The 25,893-nt window shown below is 53.7% G+C and overlaps 5 protein-coding genes and 2 non-coding genes across 7 annotated transcripts; 5 read left to right on the top strand and 2 right to left on the bottom strand.

The window, feature by feature from the left end:
- Positions 1–5,148: 5,148 nt before the first annotated feature.
- Positions 5,149–6,490, bottom strand: J4E84_000683 (uncharacterized protein; the record flags this gene model as incomplete). The annotated part of the gene is made up of 2 exons (XM_049383319.1): positions 5,149–6,103; positions 6,153–6,490. 2 exons carry the CDS (start codon positions 6,488–6,490, stop codon positions 5,149–5,151), a joined length of 1,293 nt encoding a protein of 430 aa, XP_049248837.1.
- A 5,842-nt stretch (positions 6,491–12,332) lies between these two features.
- On the bottom strand, positions 12,333–13,783 carry J4E84_000682 (uncharacterized protein; the record flags this gene model as incomplete). Its single annotated transcript, XM_049383318.1, has 5 exons — positions 12,333–12,617; positions 12,705–13,333; positions 13,383–13,435; positions 13,489–13,690; positions 13,744–13,783. 5 exons carry the CDS (start codon positions 13,781–13,783, stop codon positions 12,333–12,335), a joined length of 1,209 nt encoding a protein of 402 aa, XP_049248836.1.
- Positions 13,784–14,254: 471 nt separating this feature from the next.
- Positions 14,255–15,791, top strand: J4E84_000681 (uncharacterized protein; the record flags this gene model as incomplete). Its single annotated transcript, XM_049383317.1, has 2 exons — positions 14,255–15,193; positions 15,318–15,791. 2 exons carry the CDS (start codon positions 14,255–14,257, stop codon positions 15,789–15,791), a joined length of 1,413 nt encoding a protein of 470 aa, XP_049248835.1.
- A 3,101-nt stretch (positions 15,792–18,892) lies between these two features.
- On the top strand, positions 18,893–19,581 carry J4E84_000680 (uncharacterized protein; the record flags this gene model as incomplete). The annotated part of the gene is made up of 2 exons (XM_049383316.1): positions 18,893–19,022; positions 19,157–19,581. The coding sequence occupies 2 exons, from the start codon at positions 18,893–18,895 to the stop codon at positions 19,579–19,581; spliced, it is 555 nt and encodes a 184-aa protein (XP_049248834.1).
- A 508-nt stretch (positions 19,582–20,089) lies between these two features.
- J4E84_000679 (uncharacterized protein) lies at positions 20,090–21,169 on the top strand (the record flags this gene model as incomplete). The annotated part of the gene is made up of 2 exons (XM_049383315.1): positions 20,090–20,982; positions 21,043–21,169. The coding sequence occupies 2 exons, from the start codon at positions 20,090–20,092 to the stop codon at positions 21,167–21,169; spliced, it is 1,020 nt and encodes a 339-aa protein (XP_049248833.1).
- Positions 21,170–21,843: 674 nt separating this feature from the next.
- Positions 21,844–21,931, top strand: J4E84_000678. Its single transcript has one exon. It is a non-coding gene; the product is annotated as a tRNA-Gly (tRNA).
- Positions 21,932–22,205: 274 nt separating this feature from the next.
- J4E84_000677 lies at positions 22,206–22,341 on the top strand. The gene has a single exon. It is a non-coding gene; the product is annotated as a tRNA-Arg (tRNA).
- Positions 22,342–25,893: the final 3,552 nt, after the last annotated feature.

Raw genomic sequence — 25,893 nt, 5'->3', positions numbered from 1 at the left:
GTAGCAGGCTGCGATCCCAACGCAGACGACAGCTGTCTGTGCGGACCTTTCTTCGATGCCGTAACGTCGTGTTCAGCGGCGACATGTAGTATGGGCGAGAACCTTGGTACGTTTCCCTTATTCCTGCCCACACCTTTGGATGCGAAAGTGCTAACATGTGCAACAGCAGCGTTGAGCTTTCTGAACCCTGCTTGCGAGTAATGAGGAGGAACAGTTCGCCGCAGATGACGATGTGTATGATAATGAGCGTATCGTGGGCTCTGAATATATCCAACAGAAATGGACAGACTGTCGATTACGTGTGACGTTGAGGCCAGGTGTATGCCGTACGCAAGAGGACGGAGAACTAAGAACCAGTCGCTTTCTTTCTTACAGTCCTCCAATGAACGATTTCATGACAGAACGAAAATATGTTTCCACCCCAAGGTGCAGCGATAATCAACAGGTGTTGTGGTTTCTGTGCAAGAATTCATCCTGCTCCTGAGAACCCTCAGCTGGGTCTTTGGCCAGAGTGAAGGGAAGGCGATGGTACATAGGCCGACCCAAGCCGAGTTGCCTCGAAGATCTTCCTCTTTCTGCATATCTCAACATGTTGTCCCAGTGTCTGGCAAAGCGCCGACAAAGCAATCCGAAAGACCAGCATCAGAAGTGGATGACGCGTCTATCTGCGCTTGGCAAATACTAAACTCGAGACAGTCAAGCCTTGCCGAGATCATCAGCTCAAATCACTTCACAAAAGCGTGATATTGGGGATTCTCGCATTGCATCGTGAGTTTCGGAAAAACTTCGCAATCGTCTCCCGGGCATCCAGAAAGAGGAATCCTTCCTCATCTCTCTCCGATACGACTTGAGTCAGCGTCACTTTATCGTCTCCACATCTTCTGTATCGACTTTCCTTTTCAGCCACCGGAACTTCATTTTCGCGCAATACACATCGCTTGCAGCTCACATATATCCTGGAGACGAGATCGCCGAGACAGATGCAGCGCCGTTATCGTCCCCACAGACCCTGAAAGTCCTGCACGTGGGTGCCATTTGAGCCGCAACGCAATATTTGACCCATGCTCAACCCTGGTCGCCGTGTCCGCACTACTTTCTTGGGTCAAAAGTGTTCCGAAAAGGATGAATTCGACGCGGTACATGTCGAGGAGGTATTTCACCCGCAAAATGTTGGTGGCGTTGTACTTAGCCCGAGGTACAGTCACATCCTTAGTTTTTCCGGCCAGTCTCAAAAACAGAGAGAAGAAAGGTAGAATTCTTCCGCGTTTGGACCCGCGGTATCTCGGACCGGCATAATTACGCGTCTTAACTTGTCTGGGGAAGCCCCTTGCTTGAACGGCTGGAGAGCTGGAGAGGTTCGAGGCCTCGACATTGGCGGCGTGGGGGTCATTTTCACATGTCGGGGGGCTGTAAGCTCTGAAGACGCTGTTGAGCTCCGAGATGGTGATGCCTATACTAGTGATGATGATCTGACGACATGCAGGTATCTCAACAATATGCCTTGCCTTACCTGTACACCTCACGGTATCGTAGCAGTAGATTGCATGTGCAGCGAGGCACGCCGCTATCATGTCACGGTCGGACCATCTCGAACCACCGACGTGTCGTCCAGAAATACTTTGGTACATTGCCCCTCCTCAATTAATTTGAAGGAGTAGTAGCTTGGGCGTTTGGTACATGCGTTGAGCAATCTATCCCAATGTACACCCATTCTCTCGGGTATCCGCGACATTGGTCGGGTAAATACGAATCTAGATTAAACGATTATATGTAGCGTTGCGCCTTGATGCGCCGCAGAAGTCGGTTATTGAGATAAGAACAGCGGTAAGAGGTGATCGGACGTATATGGTCCGCGATGCACATGCGATGCGCGGTCGCTTAGAGCAGCGTGCATGTAATTGCAAGACTCCGGAGACAGCTGTCAGACTGTTGCCTTGATTGTTGACGGTATTCTCAGGTGTGAGAATCAGGCTGCGTCATCATGAAGTGAGACCAAGACTTGCGATCCTGGAATCTAGCGTGTCATGATAGTTGCATAGTGTCCTTCTATGCGGCTTGGTAGGCGGTACAAACGGCTGTCACGGGACCACACATCCGCGATATGGAGTGCAGAAGCCCTCCATCGTTATGCCGGAGATGTAACCTCGACTCGTATGTGAAGGCATTGGATGGTTGGCGAACGAGCGGCCCAAGCTGCAAAGCATCTGTGCATCGCCCTTGCGCAGGGCACCGGAAGCAATATATATTACCGTCTAGATAGAACCGATCTGCGGAATAAAGTGTTTGCGTGGACCTGGTTGCGGTCGCTTAAGTGCAGTACCAACAGCCTGGTACGGCACAGTGTTGGGTTTAGATGAGAGAGCGTTGTGCTAGATCCTGCATCTCGTATGCTGTGCAAGTGCGGCTGACCTCAACGAGCACTCTGGAAACCATATTTCAAACCTTTGAGGGTAATGTTGCCCCTGCATGGACGGAGGTTGAGTCAGAAAGGGTGAATCGAGGCAGAAAACGTGCGACGAGCTTTCGATACCCTCGGCTGACACGGAGCAAGGGCGGACGGAAGGATATTGGCGTGTGAGACCGACAATGAAACTCCCCCGGATGATTTCGATAGCGAGAACTGCGACTGAGCATTGTTCAGTTCTGCTTGGCTTTGAGCCGCATCGGATCGGAGAGGATGCCGGTTGTGACGATGCTAGTCAAGTGCTGCCTCCGACTGCACAATTGGCGGAAACCCAGCTGTATCGGGAAGTATATGCGATGATCGAGATGTGGAGAAGGGATCCTCTCCACAGTCCACGACACCTCGTCCTTCCCTCTGACTGGTGCATTTACTGTCGGCAGCATGCATTCCTCGACGCGAGTACGTTTGCACAAGTGATCCACCCCCAAGATACTATGTGTGTGACTCGCATGTCGCCAGCCTTAACCGCCGCGATTTCCTGCTCAGGCAGGTCCGGATTGCCAGTGTGGAGACCCCACAAGTAAGCGATTCTGGTACTTAGGATGGATTCGCGGCCTGGATGGGCGGCTCTAGAAGCTCGCTAGACGCCCTTTGCTATGCGGTCCCGAGTCAGCAAGCAAGGGGCGGAAGGCTTAGTAGAGTGTGGTATTTGTCCCGCCGGCTGTGTTCTCTGGGGTGAATGGAGAGTACCCTCGGAGCCCGGTTGCTGCTAACGTCGCGCGGCTGACTGAGACACTTTTGTGGGACAGAAGTTTGTCTTCCCCTTTGTCGTGCGTTATCTTTGCTTTTCTGGGCTGACAAGAAAGAGGGGCGGATCTAGCTGCCAAGTCGACATCGGGACAAGGCGTGCGAGCTAAGGGCCCACGATGGTCAGGTACGTGAGCAGATTGGCGTGCACTGCACTTCTGTAACGGGTAACCCACGGCGGAGCTACGTCGACAATTCAAAGCATGTGCCGGAGTCGCGTGGTAATGCTGAAGCTGCTTGCCAGCTCCATCCTCCTGCAAATGTCGCCGTCTGGTTGCGGCGTGCTGGTCTGGTGCGTCTCGCTGCTCGAAATGCAAGCCTACTGTTGGTCGTGTTGATAGGTGTTGTATACAGAGACGTATGTATCTTCGCTTCGCGCCCGCCGGCCCGACATTGTTCAAACGCCGCAATATCTAGCGCTCAGCCAGCGGAGAAGATCCCGCCAGACCTGCCGATTCGCACACTCGAGACTGTCACGATCGTCATCGCTGTGGAGTAATGACGGCGCTGCTGCACTCTGCAGTCCGGGGTGCATGCCCAGGTGTACCAGAGATGATCGCCTCAATCAACCGGCGGGAAATAAATGTGACGAGTGAAGATAGGCTGTGGGAGTTTCGCACTTGCAAATCCGAGACATACAATCTGACGAGTCGCTTGGAGGCTGTCGAATCGCATAGTCTCACATGGAAACGCGGCGTCTGCCGATAGCCAAGTCGCGATTCGTGCTGTGGTGAGGACCAGAGATAAGCCAGCACGATTCGATAGATCCCCGCAAGGATGTCACCCAGCCAAAGCATCTCGGAGATTGCCAACGTTGTTGATTCTGTCCATTTGGCACCAAGGCGCCTTCCGGTTTCGGACTGCGACAGTGAAGCATGGCAAGCGCCACTATTATTGCGTGTGCCACGTACTCCACAGTCTGACTCCTCCCATGTTCCGTCCTCTCCGCAAAAAAAAACTTTCAGGGCCCTCGTGTCATCGCTCTGCTAGCGCCAGTACCGCAAGGTGTGCGTGCCAGAGTCGTCATGGGTCGGAGCTTATCGCACAATGCGGAAAGGGACAAGAATAGCTATTAGCTGCTCACACAAGATGAGTGAGCAAATGAAACATGTCTGGATATGTTGGGTGGGAGGGTGGCTAGCCTGCCTCTCCTCACCGCACATTTGCCCTACCTGCTCCGGGGTAAGACACCATGCGTAGGAGAGGATCGTGTTCGGGACAGAGTGTGGTAGTACCAGACAGCGGAATGTGGGGAAATGCCGGTCTTGTTTGAGTGCTGTTGGTCCGACCCGTATCGTAAGATTTGTTTGTGGGTGTACCAGACAATCGACAAAACTTATCTGCGGGGAAACACTGGGCGTGGTGGTTGGGCAGTGTGGAGAGATTAGAAAGATAGGCTGGAAAATTCCACCTTTCCGGGTTGTGTATGCAAGTATGCTTGGTTCCCTGCTGATGATTCTCGTTACTTGCATCACCATGGTGCTAAATCACGTCACGCATAGCGACATGCTTCACCCTAACATAACCATCTCGTAATTACATGCTCAAATGCAGATAGAGTGACTAAGTGTGGATTGGTATTTCAATTAAGCGCCAAGCTGGGGGATACTGTCTAATCATCTCGGCACTGCGAATAAGCAGGCGCTTCCCTCACAACAGCCAGGCCGATGAAACAAGGCTGAGTGGAACTTATACAAGATTGCGAATCGCCAGATGCGGCTTCGCGGGGTATTGGATCCAACAAAACAAATAAGAAAGGTCTATCTGGGTGGTGGGGTCTGCGATGTAACAGAAATCGTGAAATGCCGCAAGCATTACTCCTCATGAAAGTTTGTCCATGTCTAATCTCATCGCTTGCTAACGTGAATGACGGAATGCGAAAATGCTGATAGAGAACGCCGATGCCATGCTAGTGGAGTGGAGTGGAGTTGAAAGTTTTAGTTGCGATGCGACAGGTCCTCACCGGCTAACGAAGCAGTCGCCGAGGAGTTGCCGGAGGAGAAGCCGCTATTGCTCGGGCCATTGAGGAGATCCTGGACGGCCACCTTGGGTACTTGTGGAACCGGCAGTTTTCGCTGGGCGCCCTCTGGTTTTGAGATGATGTCGCCTATGCGCAACCCGGAAGATTGACTGGGCACGTAAGGTTGTTCCCGATCTGTAGATGGCTCCATGGGCGCCAAAGCTGGTACGAAGTTCTGGTTTAAACTCAGATGACGTAGATGAGGAAGCTGGAGGTCATTGAAGCCGTGCGGGCGTAATCTGGGTGAGTGCGCAGGAGTTGCGAGTGGGGTGTGGTCAGGAGTGGGGCTGCAAGAATCGTGAGAGAAAGTCGGCGAGGGAGGAGCAGTCGACGTTGGCGAGCCTGGTCTCGACTTCTTTGTCATACGGTGCGAGTACGGGTCGTCATCCTCGTGTGAATGAGATCTTGACATTGGCTGCGACGAGTACGCGTACTGAGAGAGGCCAGGCAGACGGCTGGCGTAGGGGTGGTAGCCGCTCGTGATGTGGTGTCTACTTGAGTGCGAGTAGTGACCAGGGCGCTGCTCTAGTCTTGAGGCTGCGTCTGCCAGCAGATCCATGGGGCGGGATAAGCCGCTGGGGCTGTTGCTGTTACTGCTGTTGAAGCCGCCCTGGTGGTACGCTGCCAAATCGTTGCCCATGTTTGGCGAGTAGTTGGAGAATGAGTGAGGAGGTGACACATTCGGTGAGCCAAGCTGAGAGCCTGGAGCACTGCGGGAGATGGGCTTGGATGGAGGGGGCATCATGTGCGCAAGGCCAGAGCCAGGCTCCATAAGGCCAGCTTGAACGGCAGCAACAGCGGCCTGGTGGGCAGCGGCATGTTGCTGGCCCTTTCCCCGCCGTGAGTTGGGGTTGTTGTGTATCCTCGAGTGTCTATGGAGAGTTAGCTGGAAGTTGGCAAGACGTGGTTGCTGTGACATACCGAGTAAGTTCGTCGGAGCGAGAAAATCGCTTTGTGCAGCCGGGGAAAGTGCAGGCATGGGGCTTCTCTCCAGTGTGAGTGCGAATGTGGCGAGTCTGATGTTCCAGACGGTGGAATGCCTTGTCGCAGAGAGGGCACTTGTAGGGCCTGGGGAGATCCTGACGGGGCTCGTCCGACTGCTGCGGGGCGTTTTGCAGCAGGGGAGCCATGAGGCTCACGGTAGCAGTAGCCATGGAGTTGGAGTGTTGGGTGGTAGTGGGTAGTTGGTGCTGTTGTTGGGAGGACGTGTCGGGGTTCAGCAGGTTGGCGAAACCTGTCGAGGCAGAGTTGGATTGCATGTGACCGAGGGTGAAAGTTTGGGGAAGGGGGATGATGGGGGGCTCGGATATATGTATGGATCAACGAGGCGGGCGTGTGGGGGTCGACTGATGGCCGTCAGGGCTGTCTGTGCTGACGCGGGCGAGGATATGCCGGAGCAAGCGCAGAAAGAAACGCGGTGCGCCAGTGCGGCTTGGCTTCCTTCGGGGGGCGCTCGAGTCGTGGAGACGTATCAAGAAATGCGGGCCCTTGAACGCTTGCGTGATGACTTGCGGAGAGGAGCGTGCAGCGGGTGCAGGGAGCTGCTGGAGCGAGTCCTGAGTGCGTCCGAGGCCTTTTTGGGCGGGCGCGGGTGAGATGGGGGATGGGATGCTATGGCGCAGTACCCAGCGGAACTTGCCTTGGGCCGACGCTGGTTTTGATGGCGCAGTCGCCGGTGGAGCTGCGACAGTTGGTTGAGCGCACGATGCAATTTGCAATCGTGAGAATTCTGCAGCTGAAATTTTGCAGCGGTGAGTGTCGGCGAGAGGTTGCAGAGGGCTACAGTACAGGTGTGCGCAGCAGACCGGGGCCCCCAAACTCTCGTGATGAGGCCAGGACACCGAGTGGGCGTACGTGGGCAGAGTGAGGCAGCAGGTCAGATGGTGCTACGTCGCTGCGGAGAGGTGGGCGGGCGCTGCGGTGCGAGTGATGGGCGCCGCGAAGCTGGGGCACAGAGATAAGGAGACGGCGGCCTTTGTATGGGGTGCTCGAGACGTCACACATCTGGGGTTTGTTTGTGCTCCCGCATCTCATGGATGCGCCTTCCTCAGCGGCCACAGGCGCTCCTTCCTCAGCCATAGGTGCGCCTGCCCCTCGTGGCCCTGACTCCTCCGTGCCTGCCTACACCGCAGCACAACACCACGGAATTCACCCACCCTCAGGGATCCGGCCATGCATCCCCGCTGCTGTTACTTGTGCTGAGCGCTTCCGCAATCACCTCCACCCATTGGCCCTGGCCGACGACCACTAACGCTCCCCAACACACGCAGCACACCTGATTTACCCACTGGCTTTGTTCGCGTTCCACCGCAGCCCGGGGGCTGATCCAAGACGCGTCCATGGCTGTGGGGGATCATTTCCTGGGGTACGGCAGGCACAGCAAGCAACAGTGAGCCACCATGTCGCCCCGAGACCCCTCGTTGCAGTGCCTCGCACAGCATCGCAATATCTCTCGCAGCATCTACACACCAGCACATGCGCAGCGGAGTAGCCCCGTGCTACCGAGCCGGCCACCTTGCCTTATACTACGGCCCGCCTTCTATGCGTCTTCCCGGCCTGTGCACTCACACAGTCACAGATGAAGATGCGAGTCGGTGAACCAACGCAGGGCGAGGGCGATCTCTGCCGAGACGTGCCCAAAACTGACGATGCATCGGCAAAAGCAGCATCAGCATGGCTTCACCATCAGCTCATACTGTGCGACGAGTTTTCCCTACTCCGTACTTATCGCAGCCCCTCGCTGACTAGTGGTCTCCGCCTCGGTCCCGCAGCCCATCTCCGCTGCTCGTTATCTCCAACGCACCCTGCCGTACCCCTGTGAGTGGCTTTGCAGCAGATCGTGGGGGACCTTTGCAACGGACCGGCGGTCCCGAACATTATGACGCCTACTTCCTTGGTATTGTTGCCAATGTGAGAACTGCTTCACGGCTCTAACTACGTCCCTTAAAGTCGCCGATGCCGTCGCAGAGCACTGATGCAAATGCTACGCTGCAATTTCAATATCGGGTCCGCTATTCTTATCTCTTGTTCGAGAAATTTTTGAGTACTGCTAGCCCTTCGATAGCTCGCCCCGCTTTGTGGCGCTTCCTCCGAGCGTACGCCTATGCCGAGCCGACAGAAATTTCTCACGCCAGCAGAGCCAGGAGCTGTTTCTGTGGTAAACGTGGCATCGGAGATTCTCGGAACGCATGTCGCTGGAGTTGTGGCTCCGCTCAATTCCACCTCGGTGACGTCTTAGCTGCTTCTGGACCTCCGATATGCAAGGTACGCCTTTGTGGAAGCTTTTGTAGAAGCACTGTCCTTCCAGACGTCACAGTGCTAGACCCGAAACCAGCACAACTCCAGCTTAGTTATGCCGACGTTCTTCCACCATGCGTTTCGCTCGTGAAGACAGCGAACGTCGGCCGAGGCACAGTTCCAAGCAACCTCTGTCCTGGCAGATTGCCATCTGCGACGTCGGTCGGACCAGTGCCCGTCGACCTTCCAATCCCCTGGGTGACTGACAGCTGTTGCGCAGTGGGACCAGTTCTGCCAGGGTTTTACCTTCTCATCGCCCAGCGAGACCTGACACTCACCAACTGTTGCAGCGCTTAATGACTTCAGACTGGAATTCCCAGGGTTTCTTTGGCCCATTGTACTGACGTGTTTCGCAAGTCTGGAAGACCCCATTACGCGTCAAAGCCAACAGTACCCGATAGTATCGGTTGATCTACGGGTCGGGCTCTGGGGCCCCGCACCGTTGACAGTGGCTCATGGACCGAGACGAGGCGAAGGCGATCCAGGGGTTTTGTTTCGATGATACCGCCACCTCATCAGATCCGACCTTCTCTGCCTAGACTTACCGTAGTGGCCATGTTGTTCACTACTCGATGTCAGTCTGTCGTCTTCAAAGATAGTGACAAGACGCAACGACGCGACAACCCCAGTACATCACGCCAAGCTTCGGTGGCAATCCCAGTGCACAGATGGTGGGAACAGATTACGAATGCTGCATAGCTGGGGTTGACATGGACCGATGGCGGAATTCGAGGTCTGCAAATTTCTTTAATGCAGTCACCCAACATGAACAAATCTCCAGTCACATGTCGATCCTACGTCAGACCACGATCTCCACAAGTCTGCATAAAGATCGTCGTCTTGTCCGCAATTGCTGCGCTTGACAAACTCAATAGACCTCCTATCGCAATTATTGAGCGCTTCTCCAGGCTCTAATGCCCCAGAGCATTTCACTAGCAACCCCTCATGGATCTACGAAGCCCCGATCGTGATCTTGGGAACAATCAATCGGATGCAGCCCGCGGATGAAGGGAGAATGTCGATCTGCCTTTAGCCCCGGGGAGATTCGCGTTATGCCAGGATGATCGCAACTTCTGAGGCCGGGGATAGAGTTACTTACACGAGGGCCGCTGCGAGGCTCTCAGCTGTACAGTGATGAGGATCAACACAGAAGATGGTACACTACGGAGGCTTCCAGTCTTTGGTCGATCGGAAGTGGCCTACCAATTGATATAATGGGCTTTTCGTATTCACGAGCACGATTGACAGACTGGGGATGTCCTTAATTGATGGCTTGGTCCCTCGTGACCTCATCCTCTTTCTGTCCGTTCGGGTACTATAGAGCCACATAGTACTGTTTCGGATGTTAATGGTCTTTGTTTGAGTGCACGCTATTACGCCGGCCTGGTTTGTCGATGGCGAACGCGTCTCGCATATCTGCCCGCGCAGCACTGGAGTTCATTTCATGCTTGAGCTGTTGTGCAAGCGCCTATGTTGATATGAGCTGCGCTCAGTACCAATCTTGGATGGTTCTGGTGTCTTTCCGTTCCGCTTGTCGCGGGAGATAGAAACCCAGTCAGCAAAGACCTTTGTGCATACCCACTTCATGTCGAACTTTAGTCCGTATGACAACTGAGCCAAGGCGCCTGCATAGCCATAGATCGGCTTCCGCTTGTTAACTTTGACACCTTTGTGTTTAACAGGACCAAAATGTGCACTCGGTGCAAAGTCTTACTCAACTTTGTTTTACTAGCGACTCAGCTTCGCACTAGTGTTTGCGTATGGTCTTGCACTATACCTATCTATCCCTTACGTCCTTAAAGGCTAAGGCAACAATAATCGTTCAAGAAAGGTAGCAATCGATAAAGTATGTTTTGCTACACGATCTGCATGTTCCTGCGGTGCAATACTGCCCTCGCTTGTAAGCGCGTCGATTCGCATGCTTGTTGTAATACCACCAGAGCACTATGTTATAAACGACAACGCCATGCGGTGTCTTGTAGCAGCCAGATACATCTAAGTCAGGAGCACATCTTGTTCATAGGCGGGTTGCTGACTACCGGTACTAGCAAATGTACAGAAAAGGCAATACAGGCCGTGGTATCAAGTGTCTTATAAGCAGCAAGTATCAATACCGCCAGCCCATACTCATACAGCGCGTAATTACTATCAGAAACGAATCATTCGGACAACAAAGTAGGTACTACTCATCGCATTGACACCAGTCACTAGCCTCTCTTTCCTAAAATTCAAGTTCGCCTTAACATGCATATTGCAGAACAACATACGAAGCCGCTATCACCATCCTCCAGTGTGCACTACGTTATCATCTCGGACACCGTTACCCGACCAACAATACCGTTACGTACGCACGCCGTCTTCCTCTGCACCTCCTTTCACGGATTACTCGAAGAGGCAACAGCGTTGCAAACCTCCAAACACCAGATTCAGGATCAACACCACGATCCCCACATCAGGCGTCCAAGCGAAGCGAACATCTTGCTTCACAGGCGGGTCGGCCCCGGATACCGCGTGTCAGTCGCCCGCTAGGGCCGTGAATGCCGTCTCTTCACGCAGCCTCCGCCTCCATCAGGGCAAGGGATCAACGGTGACCAGCGAAGCGTAGTGCGTTTGTGGAGAAGCGTGGGGAAGGAGTGACATTGCGCGGTTGATACTAAGGCAAGGACCTTCTGCATCTGGCGTTAAACGACGCCCCTGCTGTTGGTGGAGCCGATGATATGCGTTGAAGCTGTTTCTGCCTGGCATGACAGATGCTGATTGTTGTGGAAAGAGGAGATCACCATCTCTTGTGCAGTTTGTGTGGCTGACTGGCGGTGAGCAAGTAAATCTAGATTTCGTTCACGTATGCGCCCTTGGCGACAGGACAGTAACATGAACTATCGCTTGCTGCGGAGTCCACATTGGAAGCAGGTGCTTCTCCGGCAGGATTGTGTAGTTCGCTATGCTCCCCGTGGGGTAATCAGATGCGATTGTATCAGTGGCTTGCTATAACACTGTCGCGAAAATGCCTATCACATGGTCAGGTGGTCTGCCACGAGCAATCAGAACGTGAAACAAGCAGGTAGGTGGCAGCCCCCACGCCCAGGCGACACACCAACCCCGCTGACCCCGGACTCGCGAAGCCTCAAGCCATCATCATCCAAAAGAAGCACGACTTTTGCCGGTGAGAAACCCAGGGCTTTGGGTTTGCGGGCGCTTCCCCGATCCCTGTGAGCACCGGAGTTCCGGGGTGATGCATGCACGTGTAAAGGCTGATGAGGCTTGTGTTGTGCATTTGCTTTTTGTTGCTTTTCGTGGATACCGCTAGCCTGGGGACGACACCCATAGGCTCTGTGTCCGGATTTGTATAAGTGGAGGACGGATGCGAAGCAAATCTACCGCCGGAAGAATACGTACATGCCCGAGCTGGATTACGCGGAAACGAGAGTGTTTGACCGTAGCGCGCGGAGACGCATCTCGGTGCTGATGTCAGAGCGCTTCGAATGCAGGCGAGCATGCGGGTTGGTGCGGAGACAAGGTGTGGGTGTTCATTCCGGGGTGCACTGTATGACCCCACACGGCTGAATAGCGAGACCCATTCCCGCGGGCCGGAGGCCTGTATCATCGGTGGAAATGCGAGATGTACGTTCTAACTGGTAGATTTGCCAGTTTTTAGACCTTGCATATGAAGAGAAGGGAGATACATACGAGCTTACCCCAGATGTAAGCAGAACACGTCTGACGAGCAACGCGCGTCGCGACAGAGCAATAACTTGGCGGGTCTTGACTGTGGCAGAGGTGTAGGGTGGACTGGTGCCCCTACAATCAAAGCGTAGATGTCCGTGTTACCTTCTTCTTATGGCCCTCTGCGACAACATCTAGGCGAGGTCCCACAGCGTCGTTCTCGTTGACGGCTGCTTCATCCATCAACAACCCCTCAGTGGCGACTTCATCGTCTTCTATCCAGCCATAGAGCTCATCAGAATTTGGTTCTCGAGCCACGTCCTCGTCGATCTCGGCGAAGGATCTTTTAGGCGGTCTGGCTTCTGTTGGGACGAACAGAGGGGTTGCAATATCGTCGGCTGCTACATTCATGTCGCAAAGACCGTGCTGTATAGCGTCAGCGGGAGCTCATCGCACAGGATGTTGGAGCGCATCGTGGTAGATGAACGCTCTGCAGGTAGTATATCGACGCACATGGTCAATGGTGAAGGATACCACGTTGCCCACACTGCCTTCTTCCGCGAGAGCTACACCATTCGCCTTGACCAAGCCAGCAAATCGCGCTTTCTGCAAGCTGTCGGCTTGTACCTTGCTCTTGGCCTTGGCGTGTCGGGGCCAGTCTCTGAAGAGAACCAGACGAGTAGAAACGCCATTCTCCCATTCGATCCCTGATATTGCCGGTACCAACAATGCGCGTGAAGCGCCACGGATGCGTGTAATGGTCTGGCTCGTCACTAGTAGGGCGATGTCGTGCAGTGCAGCGAAGCGCGTAAGTGTGGCGATCAGCTCGTTGATGACGGTATATCGACGTCCCGCAGCCCACCGTGCCTGATCTGTCTTGTTTTTGGGTAGGCGGTCGTCGACATTGCGGGGGTATGCGTTATCGACGAGGGTTGCAAGAGAGTCTACGACGACCAGGCTGGTGCCGTGCGGAGGAAAGGCAGCGGGCGCGTGCATGAACAGCGCCAGGAAATGGGCAAGCGTCGGCATGGGCAAGTAGTGGAAATGAGCACGCAGTTCATCTCGAGAGATAGCGGGCGCATCGGGTTGCGCAGTGAGCATGTCGTCGACGCGATGCTTGACCAAAGGCGCACAGGCAGCGTCTGCAAGCAATCAATTAGCCCTGGTCCGCAGTTGTGGACATATACATACCGATCCATATCACTCGCTGGCCCTCGCGCAGGGCAGAGACTGCAGCCTGTATCCTTGAACCCTTCAGCCGCCGTCTCTTGTGAAGCTGTGACGCAGGCACAATTACCCAAATGCTGTCTTGCCGACTCCGGACGGGCCGAAGATCTCCGTCACCTTGCCGCGTATGTATCCGCCCGAGACATGGTGGCCCGGTAGGCTCGGCGGTGAGAGGACCTGGTCGAGCTGTGCCAGGCCCGTCGATACAGTGCGGGCTCCGCGCGCATGGAGGCTTTGGAGGGCTTGGGATGCCGAGACGGTGGGCAGCCTGTCTGTGATAGTGTCAGTTATCTATGCCATCTGCGCGAGAGGAGCAATTGCCTACGCGACGAGGGCGACAGCTGGGGTGCTTCTTCACTGGCCATGGTGTGTCGTGGCTTGCGGTCGAGCCTCAGCGGATTGCGATGGTGGTGCGGTAGTCTCGTGATCTCGCGTTGACGTGCATGACGTTTCGCGTTATTCTGCTTGCCCTGTGCGCGATGGGGTCGAGAAAGCCTTCGTGTAGGTAGAAGGTGCGTATGGTGGGTGTTCGGGAGACTTTGTCGAGAGCAAATGCGGGCCGCGGTTTATCATGACTCGCACCCTCTCCTCACTTCCACATGCCTTGCTTCCTTCTCGCGACAAACATACTGCCCCAGGAGAGACGCGTTTTGGGTGATCTGGTCTTTCACTCGTTCAAGCACACCTGCCTTGTGTGTTCTAGCGCCGACGATATTGCTTGGGCTTATACCTTGGCATGTTTTCACGATAAGAGTCGCATCTTCGAGCTTCTACATCTCTCCTTTGACCACACGCCACACTCCTCTCCCTAGTAGCGTGTGAACGTCTACACCAGCATGGCGGAAAATGTCGAAAACTTCGTACTTGCTGCCAATGGTATGCTCAAAGAAGCTGGCATCAACATAACACTCCAGGCAGTCCTCCTTACGACGGCATCTTGTATCGCCCCTCTGGTCTTTTTGCTTGTTCTCGCTGCCTTCAAAACACCAAAGCCACTACCTCCGCCAGCCGGTTGCAGGAAACTCGGGCTCCAAGGACGCAGTAACCTGGAGGATCAGTATTCTAAGAGATATGCCAAGGGCGGTGACCCCACTCCAGAGAAGCCATGGACGGTCAAGGCACTCTTCGTCTACCCCCTGAAGTCAGGTGCACCCGTCGAGTTGAGCAAGAGCGACATCGATCGCACAGGACTGAAATATGATCGCCAGTTCACCCTCGCCCAGCAAGTCACGAGCTTGCCCACGCTAGACGGCAAGGTGACCAGTGAATGGCACTTTATGACCCAAAGGAAATTCCCTCGCCTTGCTAAAGTCGACACTGAGATCTGGGTTCCGGATCCTTCCGCAAGAGGCTACAAAGAAGACGGAGAATGGGTCAAAAGTGAGGGATGCTTGGTCATTCGTTTCCCCTTTTCTCCCGACACCGACTTCACGATCGAGGGTCTGATCAACTATGGAAAAATCATGTTGGCAAGATTGAGTCGAAAATCGGAGCCGATGCTGGAGTTCAGAGTACCTTTCAACCCTTCGCCGGAGAGGATCAAGAGCAAGGGATATCGGAGCGAAGTTTTGCGTATCTGGAAAGACAGCCCTACTGCACTCAATGTTAGCTCGGAGATTGATCGCGAAGTCTTCGAGAAGTTGAGATATACCCTTGGTGCAGCAAATCCAATTGCGCTCTTCAGAATTGACACGAATGCGTATCGGGAAGTACACAAATGCGCGCCCAAAAAGGAGGATGTTGGATTTGAGACGGTCATTGGAATGCACGATTCGGTACGTATGGATTTTTTCAGTCATGTCTTACTATTCTTTGATCTCAGCTGTTGCCGTTCCAGGCGCCTGAATCTTGGAGATTCTGTCCTGACCTTCTACGGCATTATGATTAATAGTACTACAGTACCCGATCCATATTTTGAATCTCGCTTCGGTCCACGACGTAGCATCCAAGCTCCCCAATCCCTCTTCCGAACTTCCAGAACTCTGGCAACGGCATCTTACCCTCCTCGACGCGCTGCGATTCCGCGCAAACATTTACATCACCGGACCTCCTGCGTTTGCCGAAGACGACTGGAAGCAGGCGCAAATCACTTCATCTGATTCCACATCTTCCATGAACCTGCACATCTCGTGTCGGACGACCAGGTGCAAGTTGCCTAACGTCGACCCAAAAACTGCTGTAGCCGATAAGAACGAGCCTCTGACTACGTTGAGGAGTTACAGGATTATCGATGAGGGGTCTAAGAATGCGTGTCTGGGTATGCAAGTCACGCCATTGAATACAGGAGCCGTCGCGGTGGGTGATAAGATCGACGTCTTGGAAATCGGGAAGCATCGATTCGAAGGAGGGGAAGGAAAGAAGGTTGACGGCTGAGCGACACCGCAAGCTCAAACGATGGAAACCGCGTAGATATCTCCAGGTACCTACTGCGGTGGAGGGAAGACTGCCTATGTAAAATAAATGCGAGATTCCCTTGATCTCTTAGGTTCATTGGCTGTGTAACAAAGCATTTTCTCATCAGCAACCGATACGCTCATATCATTAACCACCCCCATTTCATTTCCCACTCCCTTTCCATCTTCCAGGCCCTAGGATCCCAGGATGCGTATCCCGGCTCAATGGCCCAACTCGGCATAGTAAACAAGTCCTTGCACAGCTCTTCCTCGTCCACCACACCTATCAGCTTTATCAAACTATCCCTCATTCGCGGAAATGGGAGCCGGTCAATCCACCGCGGATGTACAATCATCATTTGCAGCTCTGTCGGATGCAGAGGTAATGGAATATGTGGTTTTGGCATGGGGGTCCGTGAGGAGTAGGTAGTAGCGCAGGAAATGCCTTGGATGTCGCCGTTTGCATAGAGTGCAGCAAAGACAGTCAAGGGAATTATGGTCTGGGCTAGTGGGGAAGGTATGGAGCAAGTTTGGGGGTAGGGGTTGCACGTTAAATCAAGCTCTAGTGGGCTAGAATGTGCTTCTACGTTCTGAAAATGTGGGCAGGGTGGTCTCGACGTATTGAGATGCGCGATCTCGTCTGGACTGGATCTAGTTGCGATCTCAGATGATGTAACATTCGTGGAGGATTCCGGGCGTTCGGTTTGAGGCAATCGCGATGTCGATATGCTGGTTTCGTTTTGAGCCTGACGTAGTCGCTGCCCTACATTATATGAGTATAAAATGATGCATGCGCGATGGTCCACACATACGGCGTGCACGTTGTGCCAATCGGTCCTGTATCTGCTTCCTCTTCTTCGCATCTTGGACATTTTTCCACTCATCATCCCTTGGATCCGTTCTTCGTGCCATCGTTTTTCTACTAATAGCTTTTGAAGGCACTTATATAGGTTTCCCGCAGTTATAGGATCGAGTAGAAACTCGTGGGAATACTCCTGTAAGGCGTCCACAGTGCTTACAAATACACGGGCACTGATAAAAGAAGGCTGCACTAATGAGCATGGGTCTCGGAAGAGCGCTTACGACACTCGAAATTGAAAACTCCCACTTGATAAAGTGTGGCTCAAGCAGAGCTGACTTTCAAGTTCTCGTTGGCGTTCTGCTGCCGCGTTAGACTTGGCGATGTCTCCGACTGTCTTTACGTAGGTAGAATACGCCATCTTCACATCCCCCATTTCGTCGTATTATTCTCTAAGGACTCCAATCTTGCGATCTTTTTGAAAATCAGGAGCTGATGAATAAAGAAGGTAGAGAATAGTCAAAATGGAGAGAGACCTTGGGAGCTGGAGGCAGCCATGGTGGGGCTTCCTTTCTAGGATTGGTTGGCGCGGGGCTTAGTCACCACGGGGCCCTCCAACTCTTGCCGTTTGCTTTCAAGAATGGGTCCTGCTTCAATCAATGAGCTTTCGCAATTGTTGTGTATCATCACATACATCAATTCGTATTAGAGTTGCAAGCGCCTGTATTATGTCCTGGGATACCGTCAGCCTCTAGACATCACGCTGATCACCTATAAATGCCGCACGGCCTGAAGCCATCCTGGCTTCTAGGTCATGAGGGTTTATCACTCTCGTCGAGGCCTCTGTTCGTGTGTCTGACAAGATCAAATGCCGCGTCGAAAGCAACGAAGTCACATCAACCCGCTATTGCGAGCTCCTCAGCGTGCTCGTCCAATAGTGCGGATCCGGAATGGGCTCTCGGCAATACCTACACCGTCAACCCTGCCGAGGCATCTCGTCAATCATTCGCAACGTAGATACATAAACGAATGCGATACGCTTCACTCATCGATCAGAAAGATCCCGGATCTTACCAAGGGCGGTCTGTGGAAGATGAGCGAAGAGAATCCGTCCTTTAAGGGCTGCGATAAAACACTGCTTGCATGCACACGAAGTCGAAGGGATGCTACCTACGTACCAAAGAAGGGACGTCTGTGTCTCATCTCATCGCAATTTCTATGTGTAAAACCCTATGTAGGCATGTCACACTAATCCTAGATGCAGGCTGGCAAACTTGTAACGGAAACGAGATCCCCAGTGTACTTTGAGAGCTCAGCGGCCGTCAGTAGACAAAGCCTCTCCCAGGTATTCTACTACATCGTGGAGATTGCTCTGTTCACTGTTGCAGAGTTCAAGACGATCGGTACAAGAACAGCGTGGTCAAGGACAGCATACGTCGGAGACCATGGCCTAGACCGATATTGCAACTGCTTTGTTGGCCTGTCGAGGATCTGGCCCGGCCACACCCGTGCAAATCTCCCGGTTACACCAACTGGTAACAAGTTGTTGAAAGTGCAGACTACGGAGATCATACACCCGTCGAACATGTTCATTCACACAACCTGGCCTGACAAATCGGCCGTCTAACTCGGGTCCGCGACCGCGCACACGAAGGGCGTCGACTTGTCTATGCTATACCGGCTAAAGCTGATTGAACCAAGCGGATATGCGTCCTATAGTGGTCATTACCCCGTGCTTAGGATTTTCCAGTCCTCGCTGCGTTAGCGCCAGATCCTTCGCGACGCAACCGTTGACTCCGCCTCAAAAACGCGACAACAGATTCAACACCGACCACATGCAAGGCCGCAGTGCAGTCACTGAGCCGTTCCCGTGGGTGAAAGACTAGCTTCTTGTGCGTGCTTCGACCGGCAGATCATTTCTTGGCTACCTGCCTAAGACCTGCGTAGCAAGTAAATATCGCGTACGCAACCGAGCAGCGTCAAGTCAAAGAGGGACGTTGGGAGTGGATTAAACCTCTGGACCTCCGCCACGGGCGTAAACTTGTGATCCTTCGCGATGGTCGCGTAGAGGATGGACCACTGCGTGGAAGTCTGCCTTACTAGCACCATCTCTTCGTTTGAGAACAGATGTAATGGGTAAAGCATGTGGGTCAATATCTGAAGTCGTGTATATAAAGTTACGATGAGACCTTCAGATATCAACATCAGCTTTCTAGCCCTCGCTTCACCTCATCCACCACCACTCAAACACACAAACGGCTCGAACTACCACCAAACTCACCATGTACACTCAGAGTCTCATCCTTGCGGTTCTGCCTCTTATGGCTCATGCTGTCGACATTATCCAGTTCGCCATCTGGGAAGACAGCGTTCCTAACACAGAGTGCAACCTCGACCTTGACGGCGCCTACTGTAAGCAATGTCCCCCGTGCTGGCCAAGTGTGGGCCATTTACTTATTCTCTACATCAACCCTTAGTTATGTGCAGCAACATCCCTGCTGAAACCTGCTGTGCGAACTTCTGGAAGACTACAAGCTCGATTCTAGGTCGCGGCCTCAACAACACCCAGGTCGATGGCCGCGATCCAGACTCATTCGCCGTATTCAACGGCGAAGACGGCGACCCATGCGCCGTGACTACGGAAGGCTACTGTGGCGGCGGCGGAGGTTTCGAAGACTTCTGCTGGGCTACCGGTGGTGGTCAAGAAGGATGTGGTGCAAAGGAGACTGGAGGCTCACTCTGGCACAGCGGGGACGAACGTCTGAAGGGAAGATTTGCCAAGAGGTCTGTTGATGCTGTCAAGCCCAATGTGGCTGGGATTTGGGATGCGGTCGAACGCAAGCACCGTCACTTTAGGATTGGAGGCGACGTTCCTACTGATGTCACCACAATTCTCGTCGAAGCTGTCAAAGCGAATGCAGGATACGGGTACCTGGATGAGTCGGTGAAGGTCTTTGAGATTGCGGAATAAGTTTGGTTAGGATGACATCGAGGTCTTGGACTGAGATGCATGTTAAGAGGGGAAACAGTGTTGGATTGTGTGCTTACGTGTCGACGAACCTCTCCTACTTCTAGTGCGACAGTCGCTCTTTTCGGAATTTTAATTAGGCGTTACTCTTGAGACTGAATATAACTATCCAGACCACAACTCCAGTATCCATTGCTGTTGATAAGTGAAGAGACTCGCCCACTCTTGAACGCGTCTACCATGTCTGGGCATGTCTTTCTTCCTGGGTCTTCGCTGGTATAACCTCATGACTTCATCACCTCCTAATTCGAGAAACTCGTAGTAGAGATATTAGAGCTGGGTATACAACTCGGCTTGAGTCCGTATTACGGCATGCCCAAATGGGCCTCATTGCGGGGCTAACAGCACTAGCGGGGTAGCACATCGACATCGAAATGCGCGTTGGAACGTACAAAAGCACGTAGCTCTCATCGCTTTCTTTCTATCACACTTTCTCCCAGGTGCAGAGAAGATGCGGAAGTTCGAACACCAGCCCGATAAGGGAGGCCCGAAAGGAAGTGCAAGGGCCAGGGTGCAGCTACCGATAGCGCAACCAGCCGCTAAGCCAGCATCAAATGGGCCTCCGGACTCAAACAACATCACCTCATCGAGCGCCGACCCGTACAAAGCAGCTCGCGAAGCTCTCGATCGCGATGGCTTCGTGGTCTTATCGGCTTCGCTCTTCCCGTCTTTTGATCTCGACGCCCTGGGCGCTGCTGCCTCCAGCATGACAGAAGCGGCACGATCTGGGAAATGGCCATATATACGTACATTGCCGAAGCAGTTCCCACCATGGCCACAAGATCCCTCGAAAGGCATCTGGGGCGTGCAGCATCTGCTCCACCCGTCAAATCCCGATCATCTCACATTCGCAAGATCGTACTTTGACAGCGAGCTTCTGAAGTACGTCGCAGCACTAATTGGGTGTGGCGAGGACGATTTGACCATGGAATTATACAACATGCTGGTTCGACCAGACGAGGACTTCAGTCTGCGCTGGCATAGAGATGATGTCGCAGCTACCGCAACGCCTGAAGAAGAGCTCGAGCGATTGAAGAAGCCAGGGCATCACGCACAGTGGAACCTTGCACTGTACGACGACAGCAGCCTTGTACTTGTGCCTGGATCGCATAAACGCGCACGCACTGAGACGGAACGAAATGCGGACCCGTACGAAGTACACATGCCCGACCAGATTACTGTGCAACTCAAGGCAGGCGAGGTGGCCTTCTACAATAACAACATCCTACATCGCGGCGTGTACGACAGTTCGAAAGAAAGGATGACGTTGCATGGAAGTATAGGAACGACACATGCGGGGAGCGAGCGAGCGAGGAATGTGTTGCAGCACGGTGTCGGTGATTGGTAAGTATCCCATACGAACTGCGCGTGAGACATACACTGACTTCTTACACCTACGTTCAGGGCCAAGGAATACGATTTCGAGGGATTTGAACCTGACATGGCAGAAAGGGCGAAGAAGATGAGAGAGAGGCTCGTGGAGATGGGACAGAAGAGCGGAGATGTTGGCTTTTTCTCGAAGGATGAATGAGTTTACGTGATTGGAGTCGAGCTAAGAACGGTCCCGAACGATCGAGGGAGTGAATGTAATGGCGAAGGGGTTGTAATTCCTACGTAGAGTCCTCATGCTAACTTCATAGTTCTCTCTGCGTAATCGAGGAAGGTATTGAGTGGCATTAGAAGAGAATTAGAGGTACAGCGCTGAAACCTGAGGGCTGCTGTAAGGCCAGAATCTGATGATTGATGCTGTCACCTTGCCAAGTTGATGATTCGGTATCTTTCGAAGAATGGTACACATAGTCTCTGTGAGGGTGAGGCACCTGAATTAGAGGAAGGCTCCACGCTGCCGTTGTATCCCATTGTAGTTGCTCGAGTGTAGATTTTGCGAATGTTCAATATCTGTCACCGAACCTAGCCGCGGCAACGCAATCAAACAATCATGTCTGCTTCCGAGCCTTGTAGTCAGGTCAAGACGTCTAAGAATTTGCAACGCTACTATCGATAGAGGGGTAGCTCAGTGGTACAAGTCCATGGCGTTCCAGACCCACAGCCCAGGCAAATCCTTCACTACCCCTGAACGACCCGAATCAACTCAAAATGCTCCAGCTCTCACATCTTATCCCCCAATGCTTCTTCTTCGCGTGGTGATGCCGGGAGTATAGTACCACCGTCTGCTCAATTCTCCATCAACAACACCTCCAATCCGCATCGGTGGTTTAGTGGTAAAATTAGCCGTTGCCATGTCTCACAGCACAGTTTCGGCTAGCCCCGGGTTCGATTCCCGGCCGATGCATTCCTTTTGCCATCCTGCGCGTCGTTGTGGTGGTGGTCCTAGGGAGGAACATGTCTTTTTGCAGACCTGCGCGGGGTCACGTGCCAGTGGGGTGCCGCCAACGCCGGATGCTTTAAGCGCCTGGCTAACAGCGGGGTAGAATGCAGGAACTCGTCACTTGGAGTCCGCATTTTTGCCCTCTAGTCTGGCTGGAAGCTCGCACGGCAAGGACGCACAGTTCTGAGCGTAGTTATATAGGGCAGATTTCGCGACAGTCTTCTATACTTCCTAAAGAGGAGCCTTGGCGCAATGGTAGCGCGTTGGTTTTCGGCTGAAAACATCAAACACCAAAGGTATGGTTCACCGCGCCTCGAGACACCCACCAGACTCTAACAGATAACAGGTTGTGGGTTCGATCCCCATGGGCTTCGCTTACTTTTTGCTTTTTCCTTCAATCGAGACGCTCCTTAAACATGCTGATGCTCTGTCTGGAGTTGCATGTTTTGTTGTGGCCGTTCTTTTTGCAATCTCCACCATCGACTCTACCTTGTCGCTTCGGGTACTGAACACGAGTCACGGCAAGCAGTTAGACGTTCCACACGCGCTCGTTATAATGCCAAGCAGGCTGTTGATATCTCCATCCTCCCGGTGGCAGAACGCGGGATGATATACGTGCAGCCATCGATCGTCACGTTTCAGATACATCTTTCCAACCCAGCGACCTGGTCGCGTTGCTGTCAAGGCAATTAAGACAAGCAACTTGACGCACATAAACAAACCTGCCGGGTCTGCAGCGGAAGATCCTTGCGTCATCTTGGGTAAATCAGGGTTCGGGAAATTATGATACCCGTTCTTGTCGATCCGATAACCTTGAATCTGAAACGCGGTGACCAAAGAGTGGATGCGACTCAACGGTGCATGTGGGTTGGCTCCTCAACGACACGGAGGCTGACGTGTCTTCGCAATGATGTCAGATGGGCGATCAGTGAAGAAAGTGAGATTCGACGCTGACGGGGTTGGGATCAGCGCGGAGTTTTGAGTCCTGCGCTTTCCAAGGGCTGTGGAGTATACAGCATTTGCTAGAGTAGACAGATGGTGAGCAGAAGTCCTTTCCCGCCATCGTGCCAAGTTCCCTAGCAATCAGTCATCTTTCCAATGGACAAGCATGGATCTTCCAGCCACACATAGGCCAAGATGTAATGCATCCCTGGACCCCGACAGAACGACTATGCGAGAGGCGCCCCAGACCTAACAAAGCTGTTTGAAGCGGTCAGAATACAGCAACATCAGCGCTGCCTCCCGTCCTTGGCGGTTGACCAGCAAATCCACACAGCCGCGAACGCTACTACATCAGAGCTTTCGTGCTGAGCACTCTTCGCGTGGGTTGCTTGCAAGGATGGAACATGCCTGTGTGCTGTGGTGTGTGTTCATCGTCCCAAGAGGTCGTGTGCACCGAGCTGCACAGCTACTACACCGACAACAGGACAGCAGATCCAGTTCCATGGCGCACTGTGCATGGGCATTGGAGATCCCGCAGACAGCGGCTGGACGGCAATCGACGATCGGAAGAAACATCCAAGCGAGACGTTCAAACATCAAGCGCGTTCCAATTGGCTGTTCTGCTAACAAATGCGCAGACTACATTGCTAGTAAAGGGCTTTACCCTGTGTGACGTTAATCAGAGCAGCCACAAAAGCTTCCTCGTGCGTGCTTGGCCGGTCTAGACAGCGATTGGACGCATGTGGGGTTCCAGACGGGTAGATGAGCCAAAATGCTTGATTGGTTGTTGGTAAGAATTTCTCCCCGAATACTCGTTGGGAGTGCTCTAGGTCGATGGACGCGTGGAGACTAAACACAACGGCTACAATCGCTGGGGTGTATTGAGGTATGAAAGTGTGTTGCGCAGCTGCCGCGGACGCGGAGAAGCGTCGACATTGACATCGTGGCGATTGAGATCTGGACTTGGATACTGGCGGATGGACTGGGTATGATAATACCCCAGAGATGCAGTGGATCAGTCGAGAGCATGGGCAACCAACCAAGCCTTGGTGCCGTCGGGTCGAGAAGTCAGACATGGTGATGTGTTGACACGCACAACGATCGGTTGCAATTGCCTTCCCTGCAGTGTCCAGGATACAGCAGGCAGCTTTTGATCGGCGAGCTGGATTTGCGTCTCAGCATAGGAATAGTAATAGAGCCTTGATCGAGAGGGATGGTTCCTTGCGACGACAATGAAGTACCGCCAATTTGGGACCCTGGTTAGCTCCGCGAGAGTCAATTCTATATGCGTTGTGCTAAAGGCTAGCGCAAATGCTCCGTCTGGACGAGTCTCGGGATTCTCTTACTGCCGAAGAAGGCGAGGAAAAAAGATGCACAAGAGGACGTGAAGACGTGTGGGTGAGGGCTGGTAGTGAGCGTAGATGATTCCCGAAGAAGCAGGAGGTTTTCCTCGATCTCTCCACACGAGTCGTTGATTGGTGGTGCTGCTCAAAATAGAAGCCGCACTGATCGCGTCTTTCTGCTGATCGCGTCACCCTGGCGAGAAAAGCGGGGCACAAAAAGACATGGTGGAACGGAGAAAACCCACCCTCGAACGCCATGAGCTGCGACGCCGCGCACCACTGCCATTTCTGCACAACAGCAGAGACGGGACTGCTAGGCGTGTCTCGAGTGCGGTTGCGCAATTAGAGGAAATGATGTTGTGCCTCGACAATGCACATCAAACAGCTCTCATCTCGCTGAGCCGAGCATCCTCGTCCCGTTCCCCACGGCTTGGGGAACATCGCAATCCGCAAATTTCATCACGGGGATGCGATCCTGCGCGAGTCTCGCGGAAGGCCCGACGTGGTGCCGGGACCCTCTGCAATGGTGCCATGCATGCAGTGCCGGGAGCAGGAGAGGTGGGGAGTGCTGGTAGAGCCGTGGCATCACGTAGGCACAGTAGGAGCAGACACGGCGTGGCAGAGGGACGGGAGACTGGCGTGCAGAGGAGCGGGGTACAGACGTGTCGGTGAAGCATCAACATGGCGAAGGCGGGCTTTGGAGCGTCGTTATCGCAGCCCGCCAGCGACCTAACGAGCCCACCGCTACTCACCAACTGCTGCAAACGGCTGAGCCGCAGGTGCGGTGGGTCGCGCGACGCCGGGCGCGCGCTGCGGATTGGCCGTCGGGGACCCTCGCAGAGGCGAATTCGTAAGTGTTTACCAGATCGCGTCGTATCTGCTCGGCCTAAGCGCAACGCGTCGACGCACCAGCCGCGACAGGAGCTGGAGGGTTTGCAGGCAGCCGTGACGTTGGCCGGGCCTGGTGCAGTGTGCCGTTGCCATGCAGCGAGAAGCTTCCGAACGGCAGGGTGGGAATGTGGCAGGATCAACATGTGGTTAGAGGTGCAAATGGGCCGCCGCGATATTGTTGCTTATATCGGCTGCGCCCGAGCACTATATGACGGGGGCGCGACCAGGGTCAAAGTGAAGCTGGCGAGGTGAGGTGAGGTGACGGACGCTGTCTTCACAACGTCGGGGCGGATGAAGCTCAGCGGCCATCGGCTATGAAGATTTGCGTGAATACGACGAGCGGCAGCTGCCCTGGGCCACGAGCCGTGAGGCCCTGAGGCTGTCCAGCAGAGGCTCACGGCATCCAGCGTCGCCCACACGCCTGCGACGGGTTGGCCGCACAGGCAGGCTGGCATAAAGACGCTGCTGCACCTGGCGAGGCAGGGCAACGTGCTCGTTGTCTGGCGTGAGGAAGTTATTGAATCTCCTAGACCTAGCCGCGCCCGTCCGTGCGTGCTCCAGAGACTAGTGCGGCCCCTTTGCCTGACAACCTCAACTCTTCACCGCGACGGCCAACCTTACCCTCCCTCTATTATTTCCTTTTCTGCTTGCTTGTTGAATCGCACGTCGTTGTCAGCAGCAGAAGACCGACTCTCCACGACCGACCAATGCAGGCTTGAACAACTGCTCGGGAGGCTTGGTACACGCTGC

The sequence above is a fragment of the Alternaria hordeiaustralica genome, assembly GCF_023758085.1.
Source record: "Alternaria hordeiaustralica strain BMP 2776 chromosome Unknown scaffold_1, whole genome shotgun sequence".
NCBI lineage: Eukaryota > Fungi > Ascomycota > Dothideomycetes > Pleosporales > Pleosporaceae > Alternaria > Alternaria hordeiaustralica.
The sequence above is the reverse complement of the archived record's forward strand: the minus strand, read 5'-3'. Positions and strand labels throughout refer to the sequence as shown.